Genomic DNA, 20,461 nt, shown 5'->3' on the forward strand with positions numbered 1-20,461 from the left:
GTAAAGTGATTGGAGGACGAAAATCTTCTCACTTGTGAAGAGTAGCAAATAACGGTGAGTACGAACCAGTGGTTGTTAAAATTTTGGGTTTCTTGGGTCGTTATTACGTGTCATTTGTTCTATGATATAATAACCGCTCTTAATGACTTTTCTCGTAAATTAGAGCGAGTTTTCTCGTCGATTAAATAGAATTCCGATAAGCTGCGCATTTTACTCTCTAGAGATTACTTCTTGCGATCTTTCCTTGTTCGTTTACGTCCTTATATAAGTTTCTCTTCGTCGTTGCCAGTTTTCTATAGCATATTATGATCATATTAATATGATACTAATATGTTTATATCTTTGAAAAATTTGAGAGATTCTATTTAAAATTATGCAAAGATGGAAGAAAAGTATTTGACGAGTACACTGGACAACACAAAACACATTCACACACAGTTTATTTCAATGATTTCTAAATTGATAGATGATTTGTTTTGCATCGTGCGCAAATAACTTGTATGAAATATGTACCATCGTACCGTATACTACGGATTGATACCTAAATGATTATATCTTTTATTATTTATAAATATCGGATAGTTATGCGGATCATTATCGCAGACATTATGCGGATCAAACGTGATATTTTTATTATTTATGCACGTTATACAGTTTGACGTATAAAATACTTGTACGTAAATTTCTTCCGTAAAAAACAAAATGCGTTTCAGTGCGAATCTCTATGTGCATATAAATATGCAGGCGAATCAAGCAAATAAGAAATTTATGTAACAGCCTTGAAACTTTTCTTGATTTCTGTCAGTAGTAATTTACAACCCAAAGTTATATCCAATATTTGAAAGCGTTTATTATAAAACGACATTGAAAATCGAAAACTGATTTTACATCGAAACTAGAAAACTGACTTTACGTTGAAAATCGAACACCGATTTTAAATTGAAAATCAGAAAGTGACTTTTCATTAGAAATCAGAAATTTTGCTGATTGTTACGACTAAACTAAACGTTAAAATGTTTAACACGTTAAAGAGAATAATAAAGGCTATATACATAGAATAATATTATGTATAGCGTTATGTATGCTTATATGCTGGCCAACTATCAGTTGCCTATTTCGCCAATTACTTTAATGGCAATTTCCGCGAAAAGAAAAGATAAACATGATAATTAAACATTTCCAGCCTTGTGTTTCCATGTAAATAACGATCAAGTCTTAAAAGATAATTGAACGTCGAAACGTAATGACAGGCGACGTACCATGAACACTTATACTTTTGTCCACAGGATAATCATACGTTTTACGATATTATACTTATTCCTTAACTACAGATAATAACAACATAATGCGCAATAATACGGTTGAAGATTTATGCCTTTGACCGTTCTAAACTTGACCGTGAATGGCCGAATTTCTCGACCGAATAAATTAATAATAAAAGTATTTACTTTATAACTTTTATATCGTCAAAGTTCATAGACAGGAATACGATTCGATAGAAATGTTACTCAAAGCAAACAAACTGCTAGCTTTTAACATACCTGCCTTTTATTTCATATATTCTCATAGTACTTAATACTTCTCGTGCTTGAGGGCGGATTTTTCTTTTTTTTCTTTTTTCCGGGCAACGTAAATATGGTCTTCAAGTAGGAATGTAATTTTTTTATTTCAGTCCTTCGTATTGCTTAAATTATTTAATCTCTTTATCATTCGTCGATATCAGGAATCGATTATTTCTTGTAAAATAATACAAATTTTGGCTAGAAATAACAAATATGTTGGATTTCTCGCTTTGCGAATGAATGCCAACGAAATTTCAAAGTTTCGCCTAATGCGTATTATATATTTGTAAAAAGATTCCGTGGTAAGGATTCGAATACTTTCGTCAGCCATTCACAGTCACTCGAATACGTAGGTGTCTATTAAACGCTTAATTCTCTACAACGATATTTCGGTTCCATTGCAACCAGTGCTGCCTAATTTCTAACTTGGTGATATCGTGTGAGTACTCTTCACGGTTAATGAGAAATCCAGGCAATAACTACGGATTTATAACCAACAAAATTTCAACCCACCTCATCCAAAGGTTTTATGAGCAACTTATCGTCGAAGATGAAGTGGCATATGTTATCTATCGTAAGAAGATTTTAACACGATGACGAACATATATCATAAATATATATTTGATGATAAATAAATTAAGGGACAAGTATAATTTTAACGATTGCGCGATATTAATAAATTTTATCACACGTTATAAATTCGTACCACGATATAACAAATTGATAAAAATTGCTAGATATCATGTGATTCTGAGTTGTTTATAAAATATTTATAATTAATAATTTTAAAATATTTACAATAAAGGATTTATTATCATATATTTGCTTCCCACTAGCTAGCTTATATTAATCGATCTGTGAAGGTTTTTTTGAAACAAATATTTTCATCATATCACATTGTGTGATAAAGGAATTGAAAGAAGAAATTGTGAAATGAAATTTTTCGAGAGTCAAATATACTTATACACGTAGCTATATAATTTGTATACTGTATATAATCCGACAATTAAACATTATTTCCCTTGGTACGTCATTATTTCTATAAATTCGATACAATATTATAATTATCATTGTATCGTAATAAGTTACGCGAAACTAATAATTCAATACACAATGTACAATACAAAAAGTATTGTCACGTATCCTTTTTTCCAATGAAGCAGCGTTCTTTCTATCAGGTATCACATTTCGTTTTCATAGTATCGAATTTTTACTCATTTAATAGTACTACCAAATGACGTCAAATTCGACAATGAAATGACGCCAATTAATTAATTGGTATGTAAACGCTATAGTAAGTGCGGTAAGCAACGATGTGGCAATCTTCTAACCATTTCTTTTAGCAACGTATTCCAAATTCGTGCTTTCAAATTATAGCAGCTCGATGATTACTATTCCTATGTCGGTTTCCGCAGACTGCCTGGCACCTGAACATTTAGCAGTTTCTCGAGTTACACGGAACTCCTTTTTCTGTCAAGCGGATGTTAGAAATGTACGAACACAGGCATACGTGACTCGATACAAATAACTTGAAAAAGAAAAGCAAACAGTGGCGATGATTAATGGGATCACCGTAGTCGACCCCTGAAAAGAGAACCTAACACTCTCGAAAATACGTAGAACGAAGATTGCCACCAAATTTCATCGTCGCTATTCTTTCTTTCGTGTTTTCTTAGGTGGATCCTGAATTGACTTATATGCTCACTGACGCAGTAATGTTTGAGGTACTTGCGATGAAATTTTCATAACGAAGAAGTAGACAAAATATCTTTACATCGATATGTCCTGTTAAAAATGCGAAGAACTTTTGTCATATATGTAATTATTGAAAATAAAAGTTTCCAATATGATGCCACTTCGTTTTCGAGAAAATCGAATTTCAAAATTTGTCAAATATACTTTTAACCTGACTAATTACCGACTAAGTACGAATAAGAAAGTATTCGCATAAACATCCGCAGTCTATTTATTATAAATTATAGACATCATTTATACGTTTGTATTAAAAAAAAAAAAAAAAAAAAAACATTTTGACGATTAGTAACGAAGTAATATTTATTGCAAAAGTATTTTATCGCATATTATCTCCTCAAAAGCGCAGCACTTTTATGAACTAAACGCATATTTTCGTAACCAGGTATTCAAAAATAAAATTACCGTAGAATCTATCCTACTAGAAATTGAATTTTGCGAATGAAGATCCCTAAAGATCTTCTATTAAGAGATTCTGGGAAGAAGTAGCTTTTACATCTAAACGGAAGATTTTTATTCTACGCTTATACCAATATACAACGTGCAATAATTTTCATGAAAAAAAAAGACGATTAAAGGCAATCTCCACGAAGCTCGGAGGGACTTATGTCCGTTAAATTTATTTTTTAGTTTATAATCTTAACTATAAATAAAAAAATCAATAAACATAATTTTCTATCGAAGTACTGAATAACTTTCATTCAAATTTCATATTAGTTTGTCAGTCATTTGAAGCAAAAGTTGTACTATTCGTAGTGATGAAACATAAACATCAAAGCCAAAGACCTAATCCAAAACGAAATAACATTTTCCCCGCCGAAAACTACTACGTGCGATCTAAATGCTATTACGAGCAACCGAAATAAATTTCCCTCGTCTATAAGGTTTATCTGGAATGAGAAAGATTTTCTGCTCACGTATAATTATTATTTGTAACCAAAAACATTTTGGTCGAAAACATAATTCTTATTCTATAGCTTTTTTTTTTTATTTTGGTTATAACAGTCATAGTGTCTGATTTCTTCGTATTATTTTTAGTACTATTATTATTATTAATTATAGAAGATGTTTAAAAGGGAGATCTGTGTCTTGAAGAAGTTACAGTAGTCACCGAGAGGGCTAAAAAATGCGTAATCAACAGAAGTCATAAAAACATAGTTAACGCCCAAAGTAGTCTATATCTTGTAAGTACTGGCCACTTGTTTCTCTCTTGTTGATCAAGATCTGTTCGGATTGGTTGGACTTGACAGAGCTGTACGAGAAGATTTGTCTGTCCTTTCAGCCCTACTCCAGCCCCACATCTCGTATTCTCCAACTGCACATCTATTCTGATTTCCGCTGGCCTGTCGCAACGTGGCCGTGTGTGCTTGTTTGACATTTACAAGTTAGTGCTAATACAATTCACGAGTAGCGGGTGATCTTACAACAACTTTGGGAGTAAGATTTGCTTCGAGATTCTTGTCCCTTTCCATCAGTTCCTCGAGTGATTAATTGTTTAATCAGTGCATTTACGTGATTCGTTTGAAAAGATTTAAGCTTTCACACTACCTGTTAGTCATTTATTTTCGACACCTGTTACAGCTGTCCAATTAATAATTACATTTGCGATTTATCAGGTAAGCGTTACAATATTTTTACTCAATACACGTAAATAATAGTTTTATCTTCATTCTACTTTTCCCACTATTTTGTTAATTGTACAAGGTGGTAAAAACAAAAAAAAAAAAAAAAAAAAAAAGAGGTGAATGGCTTGAAGAACTTGTAGCACTCGCTGAGATGAGTAATTAGTAATGTCTAATTAGCATAATTGGTAGAAACAATCCTGCAACATAAACTTTTATTATTTACGACCAATCGATATCGTAAGTGAGCCTTTCCTTAATTTGAAAAGTTTTTTTTTTCAAAATGTGATCTATCTATCTAGGGATCTACGATCTCTAGATATGAGTTTTGTATAAAAAATGGGAGAAACCATGCATCTATTATAACAAATCTGAACAACTTTGAAACAAAGCAATCTTCATTAATATCGGTAATAATTAGCCTGTGGATTTTATGCATATTTCGCAAACTGTATATATAATTTGCAAAAATATATAATATACCTAGAGCAGAATACTGTCATAATTTTGTAACAGGTAAAATTTCTCAAGTCTAATAATAAGTCTGATAATCTTGCGTTGACAATCTCTATATTACGTTGGCATTTAACGTATTACGAAGAAATTCCCTTACGACGTCGAAAAATTGATTTTATGTCGAAAGGACTACTGGGACCTATATTGATCGGACATATTTTGATTATATCTTTTTTTTAACGATCTGTATATCTAACAATGAGACCCGTAGGCCCACCGTTCAGTTCACGCAGCGGCGCTTCATAAAAGCGTAAGCGCAGTCTATTAGACGCGACGATACGTCTAACGCCGACGTTCATACGAAGCGTACGGTAAGATACATTTTGTCTGGCAAAATACGAAGCGACGAGGAAGACGCGTTCATCCTACATCGGCAGATTCGTTTATAACCGCAACCTGCCGCATCGTACGCGTACTGACAATGTTAACGCCAGTCGTCACGATGGAAACGCGTAACGACAAAGACGAGTCGCTACTGTTTCATGGACAGGTGCACATTACTTTACAATTCACAATGATCGCTGCATGCAAGCGTATTGTTAACATTAACGCGTCTAATACGCTTTCTATGAAGCGACGCTTCGTGGACAGTGGGTCTTAAGCCGAATTTACACTGTTTCACTTGGAAGGAACACGGCGGATGAACGCTGCTTTCATTCTTCTTCCATCCGTGTATAAATGTGTTCATGTGTCAGGTGTTCCATACACGGATCAAAGCAGCGTTCATCCGCCGTGTTCCTTCAAAACGAAACAGTGTAAATTCGGCTTTAGTCTCTCAGATATTACGTTTTAATACCTTTCATCCCTACGACGAAATCGTCTAATAAGCGAGAATAAAATTTTCCTTATTTTAGATGAGATGTCTTGGTTAGAAAATATAGCTTCGACAGACCAACAATATTCCGAAAATGTTTTCGAAATCCCGTCAATGCCACTGACACCGACTTCTTCTCAGATGAACGTTCAGAGCCCTTGTTTTCCTGGAAACCGGGATCCCCCGTTGAGTCACGGATATCTTTGGAATAACTTTTCCAATCCATGCAATATTTCAACGTCAGTTAACACGTTGAGTGATCGTGGATTGTCACCGTTTCATAGCGCAAATATCCAGCATTCCAATAGTAATCGAAATTATCGAATATACAGGTACAGATAAAAGTAATTAGTACGTAAACTGTGGATTTTCATGCATTTATGAGAAATTTGAAGATGCAGAAAAGTACAATTAAAATACAAACGTACAAAATGCACGTTGCAAAGATATTAAAAATATCTTTTCTACTATCTTCCGTTTTGTTAGTTACGTTGACAAAAACATGAAACTGCATAAAAATCCGCCGCCTAGTAATTAAAATTGTGAATATTCGAAAGCAAAGTTTTCTATGAAAATGTTCATTTTCTTATCGATTTCAAGTCACGATATCTATCTTTTACAGCAAAAGCAATTTTAAAACCCAACACATCGTCGATTAATCCCGTGTTATTAAAATTATCCACCCTTGTTTGATTTTCAAATTAAACATATTATTTCCCATCCTCTTCAACGTTTTAGAAAGAACATCGTCGTAATATTAAACTATCGAGAACATTAAATTATCCCTTGTCTTAATAATTATATCTTTGATTCCTACAAAACGTTGTCAATTTGTCAGCTACTTTCAAGATCTAAATCCAACAATCTGTTTTCATTTTCAACTGTGTCATACTAAAATATTTATCGTAATTTTTCTCCTGTGATATTCGTACACATTTAATAGGTCCATTCTATTCTCTGAATCAAAACATTACTGTTATTTCATTAAATTCAACAGCTAACTTGGGATTTCATTTTAGAAATCTTATCCTATGTTCAAGCAAAAAACTGTAAAATAAAAACTGCAAATAAAACTGCAAGGATACGTCCAATGGAATTAGTATGTTAGCTAATTAAATTATTCAAATGTTTTTAATGGAAGGAGTATGTTGGCAAATAAAATTATTTAAATATGTGTAAACTAAATTCGACATGATATTCAAACTTGGTTACTTAATATGTATTTCGAAACGCGAGGCTATGTTACATTTCTAAATAATAATTGAAGTTTATGATAATAGAACAAAAGCGAGTTTACTAAATGCAACGAAATTAAAATATCTTATTCGCAATTAAATTTTTTTCTATCGCATTGGCAATGTAGCAACGAGAAGACGGATAGAACTAGAAGAAATGAAAATTACTGACAATTTCGGAAAAATACTTATTTTCAATTACGTAGGAAAAAATATGATTTCTATTAGTTTCGAATTTCTTATGAGATATCATTCGATACCAAAAAAAGAATATCATTAATTAATTCATTTCTCCTCTTACTAAATTATGTTTTACAAGTAAAATAAGTTTAGAAATAGGCATAGATTATGGGTTCCGGATTAGATGTATATATTTAGATTTGGAACAAGGTTATTCCAGACAAATCTGAAAAGTATATTCAACGATAAAGAACTCAAAGTACTTTCGTGATAATCTAAAGTTACGTAAATACTAATAATCATGAAAACATAATTATTGATGAAATTCTAGACAATTATAAATACTTCTTAAATGATTCATATCATTCATTTCACGTCTCAAATGGAAACAAAATGCAAAGTTTCCATATATTTAAATAATTTGATATATTAATTTAAATATTTTTCGATGGAAAGAATACAATGCCAGAATACTATTCCGCACTTGTTTGACAGATTGAACAATTCGAGACTGAACAGTCGATATTTGATGACTAAACGCGAAAAGCGTTCAAATATTTATAATTTACTAAATGGCATTCCCTTATTTAAAAACTATTCTATGTATTACATATATTTTTATTATTTTTTATGCTAAAGAGAGAAAGGAATTCCTAAAGATATAATTTTATAATATCAAAGCATCGATTTAATTTTCTTTGGACAATCTCATTCAGTTTTCTTTGCGTCATTAGCTTTTTCAAGCAAAACAACAAGTATACAAAATTTTCTATTATAATTTTTTTATTATTATATTACGCTGAACAATTTCCTTATTAATTCCTCTTGCTCTCCGTTTTATATGAAGCTGTGTTTTAAAATATGATTAGAATGTAAAATAGTAGTCTTGTAACCCTATAGCGTAGCCAATAAATTACTACTACCACTACTAGTAATTTCTTTATTATTGTAACATCATTAAATAACATCTGCTTACTTCCGATGAAAAGATGGGAGCAATATTCGCAGCAAAACTCCACTATCGATGAAGAGGATATAATTGACGAGTCGAGAGAAAGAATAAACATAAGTTCCACAGAGCAGTCTTTAGATTTTATTTGTGAGAGAGCTCAAGATCGTCAAATCTCCACGACTACAACGGTATTTCGCGCTTGGGAAATTCCGACATATCAGAACACTGGGCAAAACACTGAAAATGAGTTGAAATGTCGTTCGTGGCAAGAGTCACGGTATTCGATTGGCTTGAGCAACAATTCCTTTGACAATGAAGCGTGTTCTGTAGAACAAGGTGGTAAGATACTTTCACACGATATTATCAGCATGCAAAATAGATAAAGTAACAATTCTATATCAACTTTTCAACAGTGCAATTTAAAATGTCGAATAACGAAGACGTTAATAGTTACTAAATAATTGTGTTCACACGAATTGATACGTTAGTAACGAACACTACATTAACTTCATTTATGACTTTACCGTCGCCAATGTGGCTATAATGGGGCCAGCGTAGCCTAAATATTTATCAAACATGTAACTATACTTTTCATTTCATATCATCGCGTTTAACAAACGACAAGGCTATCGTAAAATCATTGTAAAATGTCATATTGGCATGATGTATGTAATACTCTTTGCAATAAACGCAACAACATTCAACGCTAACTTCTCCTTCATCTTCGTCTCGAATATTTATCTGAATTACACATTCATTCATCGATAGAAAACGAAATGAAAATATTTGAAAAATATTTTACTCTATATTTCCAGACTTATTTTTAGAGGAATTCCACGTCATTTTTAGCCGAAACATGCTTTTGAAATCATGTAAAATTTATATATGCCTAAAGATATGTTCCATACTACTGAAATCAAAAGAATTGAAAGATCGATCATTCATCTCTGTGCATACCGTTCTCCTCAAATAAAATTTTTGCAAATTTAGTACATCCACTGTTGATAACTATTGATACAGATACTTTTAAAGCAAGAAACGACGACATTTTCTACATTTCATGAATACGTTACATTCTTTGGTGTTGCACAAATTCGTACAATAGTATATTTAACTTTTAACAATCAAAGATAAAATAAAAGTATTTAACACAAAATAGAGATAGAATAAGAAAATTGCACAAAGATGTATAAATTTTCTTAAAATCTCCTAATAATTCAACAACATTCGAAACATAGTTCTCAGCAGCATATGTAATATAATTCGCTTTTTCATTACAATCGCTACATATGTTTCTCGTTATTATTATACTAAATAATATTCAAGAAATTTTAATTTACTATATATTCATATTAAGAAAAAAAAAGAAAAAAAAAACAAAAGAAAGAAGACGTAAAATTGATTTAATTGAAATTGGAATAAAAACAATATTGAGATATTAGCATTTCATTAAAAATTCAATTCTCGACATATATATGTGACGACAATGAATTCGTTTAATTAATAAAGAATGAAATTATTCGCAAAACTTTGCGGACTGGTTCGATTGACGTCAGTTAACAAATATAGATGAGATAGCGGTACGGAAGCAAGGCTAAGGGCTCTACCACCGATCCGACCACGTTTTATACATCATCGCCCGCAGATGATCCTGATTCCGACAACCCACATTATAGCGGCACGTTTATTAACTGGCACGCGGGAGCAGCTTGGTAATGACGCATCGAATATGCAGCTATTTTCATCTGACTGCCGCTTTGTGAATAAAAAACTGATACCGGTTAAAACCTCACTACGATTATATATATCGTCACGTATAACGCTAGAGGATACAGGAAATCGTCACTGAACTGAATTTTCATCCGCCAAATTTCGCGAAAGCCATTTGAAATCACGTTAGCAGATACTAGTTAGCAAATTAATTTTCAAACATGCGTCAAAATACATAGATTCATATTCACATTTTCATTCGAGATGGAATTATTTAATAAATTCCCATTTCTTCCGAGACTGAAGCATAAAACTACAATAAATAAATACCCTAATAGCACACGATAATGGATTATTATTTTAAAACCCATATTTTTTATTAGTATAAACAAACATATAAGATAAAGTTCATTATGGAACAAGACAATATAAAATATTTAATCCTATATAAACTTACAATTTTAGAGAAAAACAATTTCATGAAGTTATCACGTTATGTTGTATTAATGATGGATTTAACGAATTTTACTATAAATCAAGATTTTCTATATGCATTCATTGATTTATACAATATTTATAAATCTGAATTTATTTCTTCTCTATAAGAAGCTACAGTAGGCAAGTAATAGTTTTCAGCATCAGCTTATTCTAGAATTTGGTTATGTAAATTCTGATAAGAAAGAGCTACTACATCCTTAAAAATTTATAGATTTTTTTTTATTGAATTTTGATATACACGAAATTCTTACGTTTCATATAATGTAAGATGATATTTTAGTTTTCAATTTTTAAAAATACTATTTCTATCGTGTTAAAAGTCGTAACTTCGTTAACTTATTAAATTTATTAAAATCTGAATTCTTTACGTTTCAGAGACAAATAAACGATTGACCAGCGACAGACCTCGCAAAGAAAGGACTGCATTTACGAAACACCAAATCCGCCACCTTGAATATGAATTTGCCCATAGTAATTATCTGACACGTTTACGTCGCTATGAAATAGCAGTTGCTCTCGATCTAACAGAACGTCAGGTAAATTGATATTGCAATGCTGATAATTTTCAACTTCGTTAACCCTTTAATAGTTTGATTTGTTTTTAAGATCTTCTAGGACGATCGATTGTAGGGAATGTTTCGCACAATTGAAACAAGTCGTAGCTCTAAAACGACAGAAGGCAGGAAAAGATGTTTCGTGTTTTAACGATTTTAAAATCACCTCTATCTTTTAAAATTTTAATATATATTTCATATCGTTTATTATTTTGTTATTCTCTAGAAAATAGTATTGCAAAATACTTAGATCCAGAAGTGATTCCATTGAAAGATATAATCTTAATTTCATAGAACTCATTGCATTTTGTCTTTCCCTATCTTTCATACGATAAGTTCTACGAAATTGGAAATAAAATATCTTTCAAACTAATTTTTTAAAACACAAGCAAGACAATATCTTCTCATAGAAAATAAAGAAGCAATTGTACGTATAGAAGAAATGTATGATTCAAATATATGATTGAAGAAAATAATAGCGAGCTTCTAAGTCTTAAAGCACGTCGTGCAATATTCAGAACTATTTCATTTTACCTCATGAATTTTTTTCCTACTCCATACTACTTCCGGATATAGCTTGTTCCATGTTATATAAAAATAATTTATATGTATATTAAAAGCAGTAAAATGATATGAAATACGTGAAAAATACATCATTCTCAATTTTTTATAACAAATTATTATTAATTCTAAATATAAAAATATTTGGAGTTGTACTTTACTATTTCGATTAAATGTAAGATTATTAACTTGTATTCTGAGGCGACTGTATATACGTTATCCCATATAGAAAAAATATTACACATGCAAATTTATATTTGCTTTGAACTATTTGTTCAAATGATGAACTATTGAATCAAATGTATCGATAAGATATAATATTTGACAAATAGAAAGTTTCATTTCGTACCAACTAATTATAAGTAAATAAAACAATATTACAGGAACAGTATTTTAATTATAGACATGATTAGTTAACTTTGTTAAGTAAAATTCTATTGTTATGTTTTGTCATGTTATAATTAATAATATATCATGGATTATCATTTGAAGAAAATATAGTTGTGTACGTAATAACTAATGTAATATGTTCCTAATTTTTTAGGTAAAGGTATGGTTTCAAAATAGACGTATGAAGTGGAAGAGAACAAAAGCGGGATTAGGAAGCGGATCAGAAAAATTTTGATGATCCCTGATAATTATTTCTTTAATTTTAAACATCTTATACAATGTCCAATGTAAATAGTAAATTAAGTAAACTCATGTAATCAAAAAAGTGTTCGATATCTCTATAGTACTTAATTATAACATTTGTACATTATTGTGTTTAATAAAAAATTTACTTAACATTATTTAGAAGAATCTATTGGTACAAAATTCATATCAAAACCCTTCTCTTTCAATTTCTTTTCTAAAGCAGATAGTTTATGTCTTGTACTTTGTTCAAAACTTACATGCCTCTGGTTTTGGACACCTCCGTTTCTTATTTTAGTAACTTTATTTCTGTTTACTACTTTAGGATAAATTTTTGTTGTCCATGTTTTACCAGCAAAAAAGCCATTATGTTGTTTCTCAGGTGGAATATACGTAGCTAATTGAAAACATTAAATGATATATTACATGGTAAAATTGAAGCATTCGCTTAATAATTGTTGTACATTTTTGTATAATACCTTTTAATAATCTTCCATACATAAGATAGTTATTCATTGTTTCTGCAGCTACTTTTGCAACTTCAGGGTACACGAATTCCACGTATCCATAGCCACGACTTCTACCAGTCTAGAAATAATATATACTATGATATTATGTATTCAATTTTTAAGCGTACCTTATTTTATATTATATGTTGTTAATTATTATTGCAAACATTAATGGCAACTATTAAAATGACTAACTAAGAAGGGGTACATCAATAATACACACTTAATTAGTATAAGTCAGATTAATCATTACAGGAAGAATCTATCTCTTATATTATGTAGGACATATATTGGTATTCTAAGAAAGCATATTCATATTCAAACCAGTACAAATAATATTATAATGGTAATCAAACTCGTAAGATAGGTAGTTGGAATTTTATAACATTTATATACATATTTATATCATGTATAATTCAAATTCATGTATACTTACATTTCTTGATCGAACAACTCGTACTCTAGTTACTTTACCAAATTGTGTAAAATACTCGGTCATTTGTTCTTCGTAGAAACCATGAGGTATATGACCTAAATACACTATACCTCTTCGATATCTTATTTGAGGCCTTATTTTTCTCCTCCTGACTTTAATAACATTGTGCGATTTTTCAGGTTTTGGAGACGAAACAGTTTTTGGAATATTTGTTGCTTTAACATTTTTCTTCTGGAATAAGACAAATTTTTTCAATTTAAAATCTTATTCAATTTTTTTTTGCAATTAAATATCACAGCATGTAGATTATGTTTAAATGCGTACTAACCTCCAACACTTTTTTAACATTTTCTATCGCTTTAGATACAGTTGATTCCTCTTCTATATCTGATGATTTGCGTTTAACTTTTATAGCTTTTTCGAGAGGTGGAACTCTCACTGCATTAGATTTCTTTTTAATTTTCATTTTATATTTGTATTAATACAATGTAAGAACACACAATACACATTAACGGAGAGGAAATGAGAGTAGTGGCAATGGCGGTAGGTTACTCATCTCCCGGTACAAGTGCTGCCCCAAGCGGACAAAATCTCGCATGCGATGTTATCGACTCAGTATAGCACTAATTCGAATTTTGAATTGAAACTATTAGGTTATCCGAAAAGTGTCTTCCTTTCGCAAACGTGTTTTTTACAACAGTGCACCTTCATACAAACGTGAAACCAAGTCTGTGAAATGACGCGGTGTTTATCTCAACAGAACAAAATGGATCGTAAGTAATTTCGTCAAAATAATATAAAAGAAAAAACGTTGTGTGTCTATTATTTCCTCATAAAACGAAAGAATGTTTTCGGATAACCTAATAAATGAAATTACAAAGAATAGAACGACGTCCTGGAAATAAAGTAATAAAATACTATATTTGCAATATGTTTCAACCGTATCATGATACAACCGATTGGAACGGTGATTTCGTGCAGGATCTGTTATATTTGTAATGTTTTCCAATTTTAATACGGGCCGACTGCTGACATTTCTAAAACAATTAATTTAATAATTGAAACTTAATGTTCATTGTCTTCCTCTCGCCCAAGTATTAAAAAATAGATTCTGTCCATCAACTAACGGTTTTGCACATCTATTCTAGTGTTTGTTTCGGTGTTCAGAATATATACATTTTCCAAAAATCGTCCCATGAATTCTTTAACACCCCATTACAAGCAAAAGGGAACCGGTGGATGTACAATTAGTACAGTGATGACAGAAGGGTCAATTTATCTTGAATAAAATACGGATGGAGATGCAAACGACAGAAGCGATAAGATTAAAATTTCTGTTTAAAAATGAAAAATGTCTACGTCATACTGTGTTACAAGGAAACGAACGAAAAAGTAGATAACGATGTTGAAAAATTCAACGGAAAAGCAATAGCTTGCAACAACTTATATCGCTTACTCTTTGGTTTAATTTTATAATGATTTATAAGTAAAAAAATCTGTAAGAATACACTTTGTAATGAAAGGCATATTTATATATAACAATAGAATATTATTATCATATTATAAAAAAAAATCACTTTGATCTCGCACAGATAAATAATGATTTTCTTAATAAAGGCGTTTTACTGTCGTTCCAGCTGTTTCTTCTCGAGTATGACGCGCAAGATCATCGGCAGCGAGTGCACCTGTAACACGACCCACTATTCTACCAATTACAGAGCCAGCCACTGTGCCAGCTGGACCAGCTATACAGGTACCAACCGCAGCACCAGCTTTTGAACCAACGTGTGAACCAACAATTTTCCCTATTCTTTTTGCATGTTCCACATCCCTCAAAACTTTCTTAAGATATTTGATCGTGTCTTTAATACGTCGCTTCTCCTCGGTATCGCTTTCAGCCTTACGGCATTCTTTCAGTTTATCGATGGCATCCTTTATCTCATCGACTTTCTCGCTTGCGTGACTTTCAATGCATATACCATCGTCGAAAGAGGAAACTGTACAGAATATAGAGTCTGATACACTAACTACTCTTAGTGTGGTACCCGAGTGTTCCAAAGTGTAGTTGATCCTGTCTGTATAGGGGTTCCATGCACCGGGTAAACCTTATGTGTCAATATTAGTACGAGTATTAGCTCGTAAATAGAAAAATCATTTCTACGCTAAAGTTACAAATAATTTCCATTCTCGTGTATAATCTTACCTCCTCGTGCCCTTCGCCTATTGTGAATCGGACTCATATTTTGAATTCCCACAACCCCTTTTGCGTCCAAATGCTCGACAATTGTATCAGTGTTGGATATTTTGATATCCTACACTTAAACTTTCTGCCCACGCTATGATCTAAAAGTGGAAAATGAGAATCACGTTGAGGTTCGAATATTTGAAAACCACAAAACATTTTTTTTTTGGTTTAAGTCCTTATGCGAACAAATTATGAAAAGAAGAAATTGTTTAAAATAGTACTGGCAGTTTTTCGCGAATATCATGGAAACTAAGCGACACCACTTTGTATGCATATAAGAAAAAGTTATTTAAAATATCGATTTCTACAACATATTCAAAAATCATTACAATTGGAGAGTAGTTAACTTTTCATCGTATAAACTATTTTGTAAAACGTATATTTCTTACAATTACTTCCACTTCAATTTTTCACACAATAAACTTGAGGAAGCATGTATCATAGTTAATGATATTGGAAATAAAAATTCAGGTGCTTAAAGGAATATGTTGTACTTACAAATAAGATAATGATGCTTTGAAAATTAAGACGACAAATATTATACCTTATATTATAAAATACGATCGAATCGCTACAAAATACTGAACTCGCAACTGGAGAAGAATACATAGTATATGACTTTATTCGACTGTTTATCTTATCTGAGAATAGACAATCTGAGTATATGTAGAAGCGAACGTATGTGTTTGCGAGATACAGTGATTTGCAGGACAGTTGTAGTGATTGGCGTTATGAATTAAAAATTCAATTAATATCGGAAAACTGTTGTTGAAAGAAAACGAATTCTATTTAAAATTGAAATAACCCTGTTATGCTTTTACAAACGCAACAAATAAAAACTCAGTTTCGTTTTTGAAAAGTGTCTATTAGTTGTTTGATGGCACTATTTACTAAATTGGCCAAAAATTCCTTCGAGATTCCATTTCTGATAAAAAATCTTTTTTAAACAAACATACAGGCATTTAGGGGAAATTCTAATGTTGGTATAAAGTTATTTAGCGAAAAAAAAGGCAAGATAAGCACAATACGTAATATTTTCTTCGATCTTAGATCTTGCGATTCGATACAAGCTAACCGATTACAACATAATCCGTAACACGATAGATACGTAGCAAAAAAAGAAAAATACTTTCCTCTAAGCGTGTTTTTATCTCATCGAAATCAGTGAGGTGTTTTCTATTTTAAATACTGTTTTGCTTTTCGATCACAAATGTCAATAAAAAGACTCTGGCACAAGCATAATCTTTTTTCATAAGGACTTAAGCTAAAAAGATGTTTCGTAGATTTTGAATGTTAGAGCTTTAACAGGATTTTTAAAGGTTGAACGTGGCATATCCAAATATCTAACACTGATAGAATCGACGAGCATTTGGGGGCAAAAGCGGTTGCCAGAATTTTAATCGTCAGTCATAGTATCTGTAGGCAAGGGGAACCAGAAGGTAAGATTATTTGTGAGAATGAAAAAAATATTTTTAACATTAGCATAGAAATGAATTCTATATTTACAGGCCAGTTCTCGTATTAACATTCATGCAGGAAGTCGGTCCTATTAGTGAGATAGGAGTTGCTGGAGGCGTTGGTGCACTTGGTGGTTTACAAACGGGTGTGACAATTGATGCTAGCTGTGGCCCACTTTCCGCAACGGCCTGCTGCGCAGTTGGTTTCGTAGTTGTGGGTTCTATGGCAGATGAATACGTTGCCTGTCAACTCGTGCGTTCTTCTGCCAAGTGATCCATCGAAGTAGTATTAGAACACGTCGATCCAGAAAATTATTTTTATCCGAGAGAAGTCAAAAACATCTTTCTATAATATGATAGTAACATTCTGTCATTATTTATAAATATATCTTGCGTTAAAAGATGCGTTCTTGCGAATTTTGTATTTGTAACCCACCATAAAATTAAGCCAGAACAAAAATGTGAGTCAAGGCTTATTTTTTAAATTATAAGCAATCGAATTCAATTTAACACCAAAGTACACAATGTACAGAAAGAAATTGGCTGCGAGAAATATTTATACATATCCTGATCTTCCAATGAAGCGTTTTGTCATCAGGTTCTAGATTTCACTTTCATAGTATTAAATTTGTCTAGTTGTATGAAAATATGTATAAAGATACGTTAATTTCTTAAACATTGGCAACACTCACAAAAATCTCGCTGTCTGGATATTGGAACAAAGTACTTACATACTTATTTACAGGCTACTTGAATTAAGGAAAACTCAAAGTAACTGTACCAGTCACTGGCATAGGGCTGGTAACTTCGTGAGTTTATGATGCGTCGGCTGCTATTAAGGTGCAGAAAGAAACCTCGAATTCCTCGTTTATCCGAGAAAATTTGATCCAGTGACTGTTAACATATAAGAGATAAATAAGTATATTAAGATAAATTTGTCTTTCTAATATCTTGCAAAATTATGATTCACGATGTTTTTATACTATAACAATTATTCAGTCAACACATAGTGCACCCATTCAAGAACTGTCAGAGTAATATTTATCTATTTATTATTCTTAACCGCTCTTCAACCGGAGCGCTAAATTTTTATCTACCAACTGTGAATATGATATTATTCCTAAACCAGGTATCAAAGTCGTTTGAAGAAATATCGGTGTCGATTAGGTTTGTAAAGGAAATTTTTTCAGAGAAAAATTCCACACGTAACGTTTACACTTTGTGAACGAAAATAATGTTCAGATTTTTCATAAGGCATATATGTTTCGCAATTATTGAACTCAATATGAAAGAAGTAGAAAATGAAAAAGTGTCTTTAAATGGGTCGAGAGAAGTAATTGTTGAAATAAAAACGTAAATAACATATCCGATTTAGTAGGTGAAACAATTAGAGAAAAATTGAATTGTGTTTCGGAAAAGATCTAAGTTAGAATATGTATAGCAAAAATAATTACAAAGGGTCTGAATGCTACACTCATGATCGACCTAGAATGAAAAAGTCAAGCTTCTTGATAATATATGTATAACTTTGCGTACTTTTTATCTCTTCAATATAATTTTTATGCATTCTTTTGACTTTCATAACTATACATATACACGTGGAACTCTTTGCGTACTGTATAAGAAACATCGTGAAACAATCGATTTGCAACAAAATAGAAACTCGTGTTAAACTAATGCAAATAATAGGAGAAACAGTTCAAAATATATATCTGCATTCGATAACAAAACTTTATTCATTAAACACATGCGGCAAAAGGTAATGTGTTAAGAAAAACAAAAAAAAAAAAGATATTTCTTTCTGAAATCAAAATTTTATTCATCGTCATTCTCTATCATTCTACGACGATTATTCTTATTACTGGAAAAATATCATTTCGTCGCTCGAAATATCCTTCGTCTAATCGTTTCGTGACATATGTTCTGTTTTCTGTTTTCATTATTCTTCATAAGAATCCATACGAGTTCTCAGTTCCCTGTGAAATCCTGTAAAACCTTCGAGGTTGATATTATTTCCAGTGAAATGTAAAAACGTGTTAAAAAATCGTACAACTATAAAACCAAAACGTGTAAAATAAATCGTTTAAAGTTAATAGCACACGTTAAAAAATATCGCGTAGAAAATGTACCGTGTGAAAAGAATTCCAGAAGTCTAAAAAAAAAAAAAAAATAAAAAAAATTGCGGTACTAAGAGGAAGTTTTGTTAAATTTTAACGAGAAACTGTGTACAAGAAGCTTACCTTTGTTCTTTCGAATAGTGCAAGCAATTTAGAGAAACTTTTAGTTTTCGAATTACTCAACCGTAAACATTTTTCTCATTTTCCTCGACCACTACTTCGCTACTATTATTTCGTTTTAATCGAGATTATTTTAATTGAATCACTGCCGATACGAATCGTAGATAACATCGAAATGAAGTGAAACCTTTCGTCATTTATGCTAATGAATTACTGAAACAAGGTTTTTATATGAAGTAAATAGAGCAAGATTCCAATCGTTCAGAGTCGCTCGTGTAAATCAAATTTTAATTAAGTGGAAATATTAATCGTTTCATTCGAAGTTTCTCATTTATCTAATACACGCGTATCTGTGTATTTAATATAACGAATGATTTTAACTGAACGACTTGCTTTAAAAGTCAGTAAACGATAGATTCTGTTGATAAACCTGAAATATGAATAATTTGTTTATTTTCATTCAATAAGGCGCATCATAATGAACGGATGAGATTTTCTTGATTAATTCATTGAGCCAGCGTTGAATCAATGAAATATTTCATTTTATAACCTTTTATTCAATTAATTTAAATTCCTCTTTGTTAACATTGCGATTGTTAGACTGCGGATATTTATGCATCCACAGGAAACATGAAAATGTAAAAATATACAGTCCGTGCACATGACATGCAAACATACATAAAATATTTACAATAAATTGCTTGTTATAATATTTAGTAGATGGAACGAATCTCTATATAAATTTCAGTCTTTAGCTACATCGATAAAAATACAAACTTGTACAAATAATCGCAGTCTAATGACTGCGAAAAAGAATTCCAAGGATTTGTTTAATATTTTTTGTGTCGTTTCTTCTTCCATCTGAATATATTATATTTTTATCAAGTTTGAAATCATTTTGGTATTTAGAGTAATACATAAACTATTTTTCTTCCAAGTCATAGACATTTTCTTCTTCTGTGGAATGATCTTATATTATTATTCTAAT

General features: G+C 31.4%; 3 protein-coding genes across 3 annotated transcripts; 1 reads left to right on the forward strand and 2 right to left on the reverse strand.

Moving 5' to 3' along the window:
- Positions 1-6,291: 6,291 nt before the first annotated feature.
- Positions 6,292-12,581, forward strand: btn (buttonless). The gene is made up of 4 exons (XM_069131479.1): positions 6,292-6,598; positions 8,671-8,972; positions 11,217-11,377; positions 12,501-12,581. Exons 1-4 carry the CDS (start codon positions 6,312-6,314, stop codon positions 12,579-12,581), a joined length of 831 nt encoding a protein of 276 aa, XP_068987580.1. The 5' UTR covers positions 6,292-6,311.
- A 13-nt stretch (positions 12,582-12,594) lies between these two features.
- Positions 12,595-14,060, reverse strand: LOC138189422 (MKI67 FHA domain-interacting nucleolar phosphoprotein). Its single transcript, XM_069131477.1, has 4 exons — positions 13,863-14,060; positions 13,535-13,765; positions 13,069-13,177; positions 12,595-12,986 (listed from the first exon to the last, which is right to left on the reverse strand). The coding sequence occupies exons 1-4, from the start codon at positions 13,998-14,000 to the stop codon at positions 12,745-12,747; spliced, it is 720 nt and encodes a 239-aa protein (XP_068987578.1). The 5' UTR covers positions 14,001-14,060; the 3' UTR covers positions 12,595-12,744.
- Positions 14,061-15,039: 979 nt separating this feature from the next.
- Positions 15,040-16,393, reverse strand: LOC138189415 (uncharacterized). The gene is made up of 3 exons (XM_069131473.1): positions 16,278-16,393; positions 15,738-15,877; positions 15,040-15,639 (listed from the first exon to the last, which is right to left on the reverse strand). Exons 2-3 carry the CDS (start codon positions 15,772-15,774, stop codon positions 15,143-15,145), a joined length of 534 nt encoding a protein of 177 aa, XP_068987574.1. The 5' UTR covers positions 15,775-15,877; positions 16,278-16,393; the 3' UTR covers positions 15,040-15,142.
- Positions 16,394-20,461: the final 4,068 nt, after the last annotated feature.

Source organism: Bombus flavifrons, unplaced genomic scaffold (assembly GCF_040668555.2).
Source record: "Bombus flavifrons isolate JBK064 unplaced genomic scaffold, iyBomFlav1_principal scaffold0040, whole genome shotgun sequence".
Taxonomy (NCBI): Eukaryota; Metazoa; Arthropoda; class Insecta; order Hymenoptera; family Apidae; genus Bombus; species Bombus flavifrons.

Bases quoted from the DNA above. Each gene is read 5' to 3' on its own strand.
- LOC138189422 (XM_069131477.1), bottom strand. From the start codon at position 14,000: ATGAAAATTAAAAAGAAATCTAATGCAGTGAGAGTTCCACCTCTCGAA. The intron at 13,766-13,862 runs GTTAGTACGCAT...GTCTTATTCCAG, and splicing joins ATGTTAAAAAAGTGTTGGAG to AAGAAAAATGTTAAAGCAAC. The intron at 13,178-13,534 runs GTAAGTATACAT...TATTATTTCTAG, and splicing joins GAGTTGTTCGATCAAGAAAT to ACTGGTAGAAGTCGTGGCTA.
- btn (XM_069131479.1), top strand. From the start codon at position 6,312: ATGTCTTGGTTAGAAAATATAGCTTCGACAGACCAACAATATTCCGAA. The intron at 8,973-11,216 runs GTAAGATACTTT...TTTACGTTTCAG, and splicing joins GTGTTCTGTAGAACAAGGTG to AGACAAATAAACGATTGACC. The intron at 11,378-12,500 runs GTAAATTGATAT...CTAATTTTTTAG, and splicing joins TCGATCTAACAGAACGTCAG to GTAAAGGTATGGTTTCAAAA.
- LOC138189415 (XM_069131473.1), bottom strand. From the start codon at position 15,774: ATGAGTCCGATTCACAATAGGCGAAGGGCACGAGGAG. The intron at 15,640-15,737 runs GTAAGATTATAC...TTGACACATAAG, and splicing joins TAGGCGAAGGGCACGAGGAG to GTTTACCCGGTGCATGGAAC.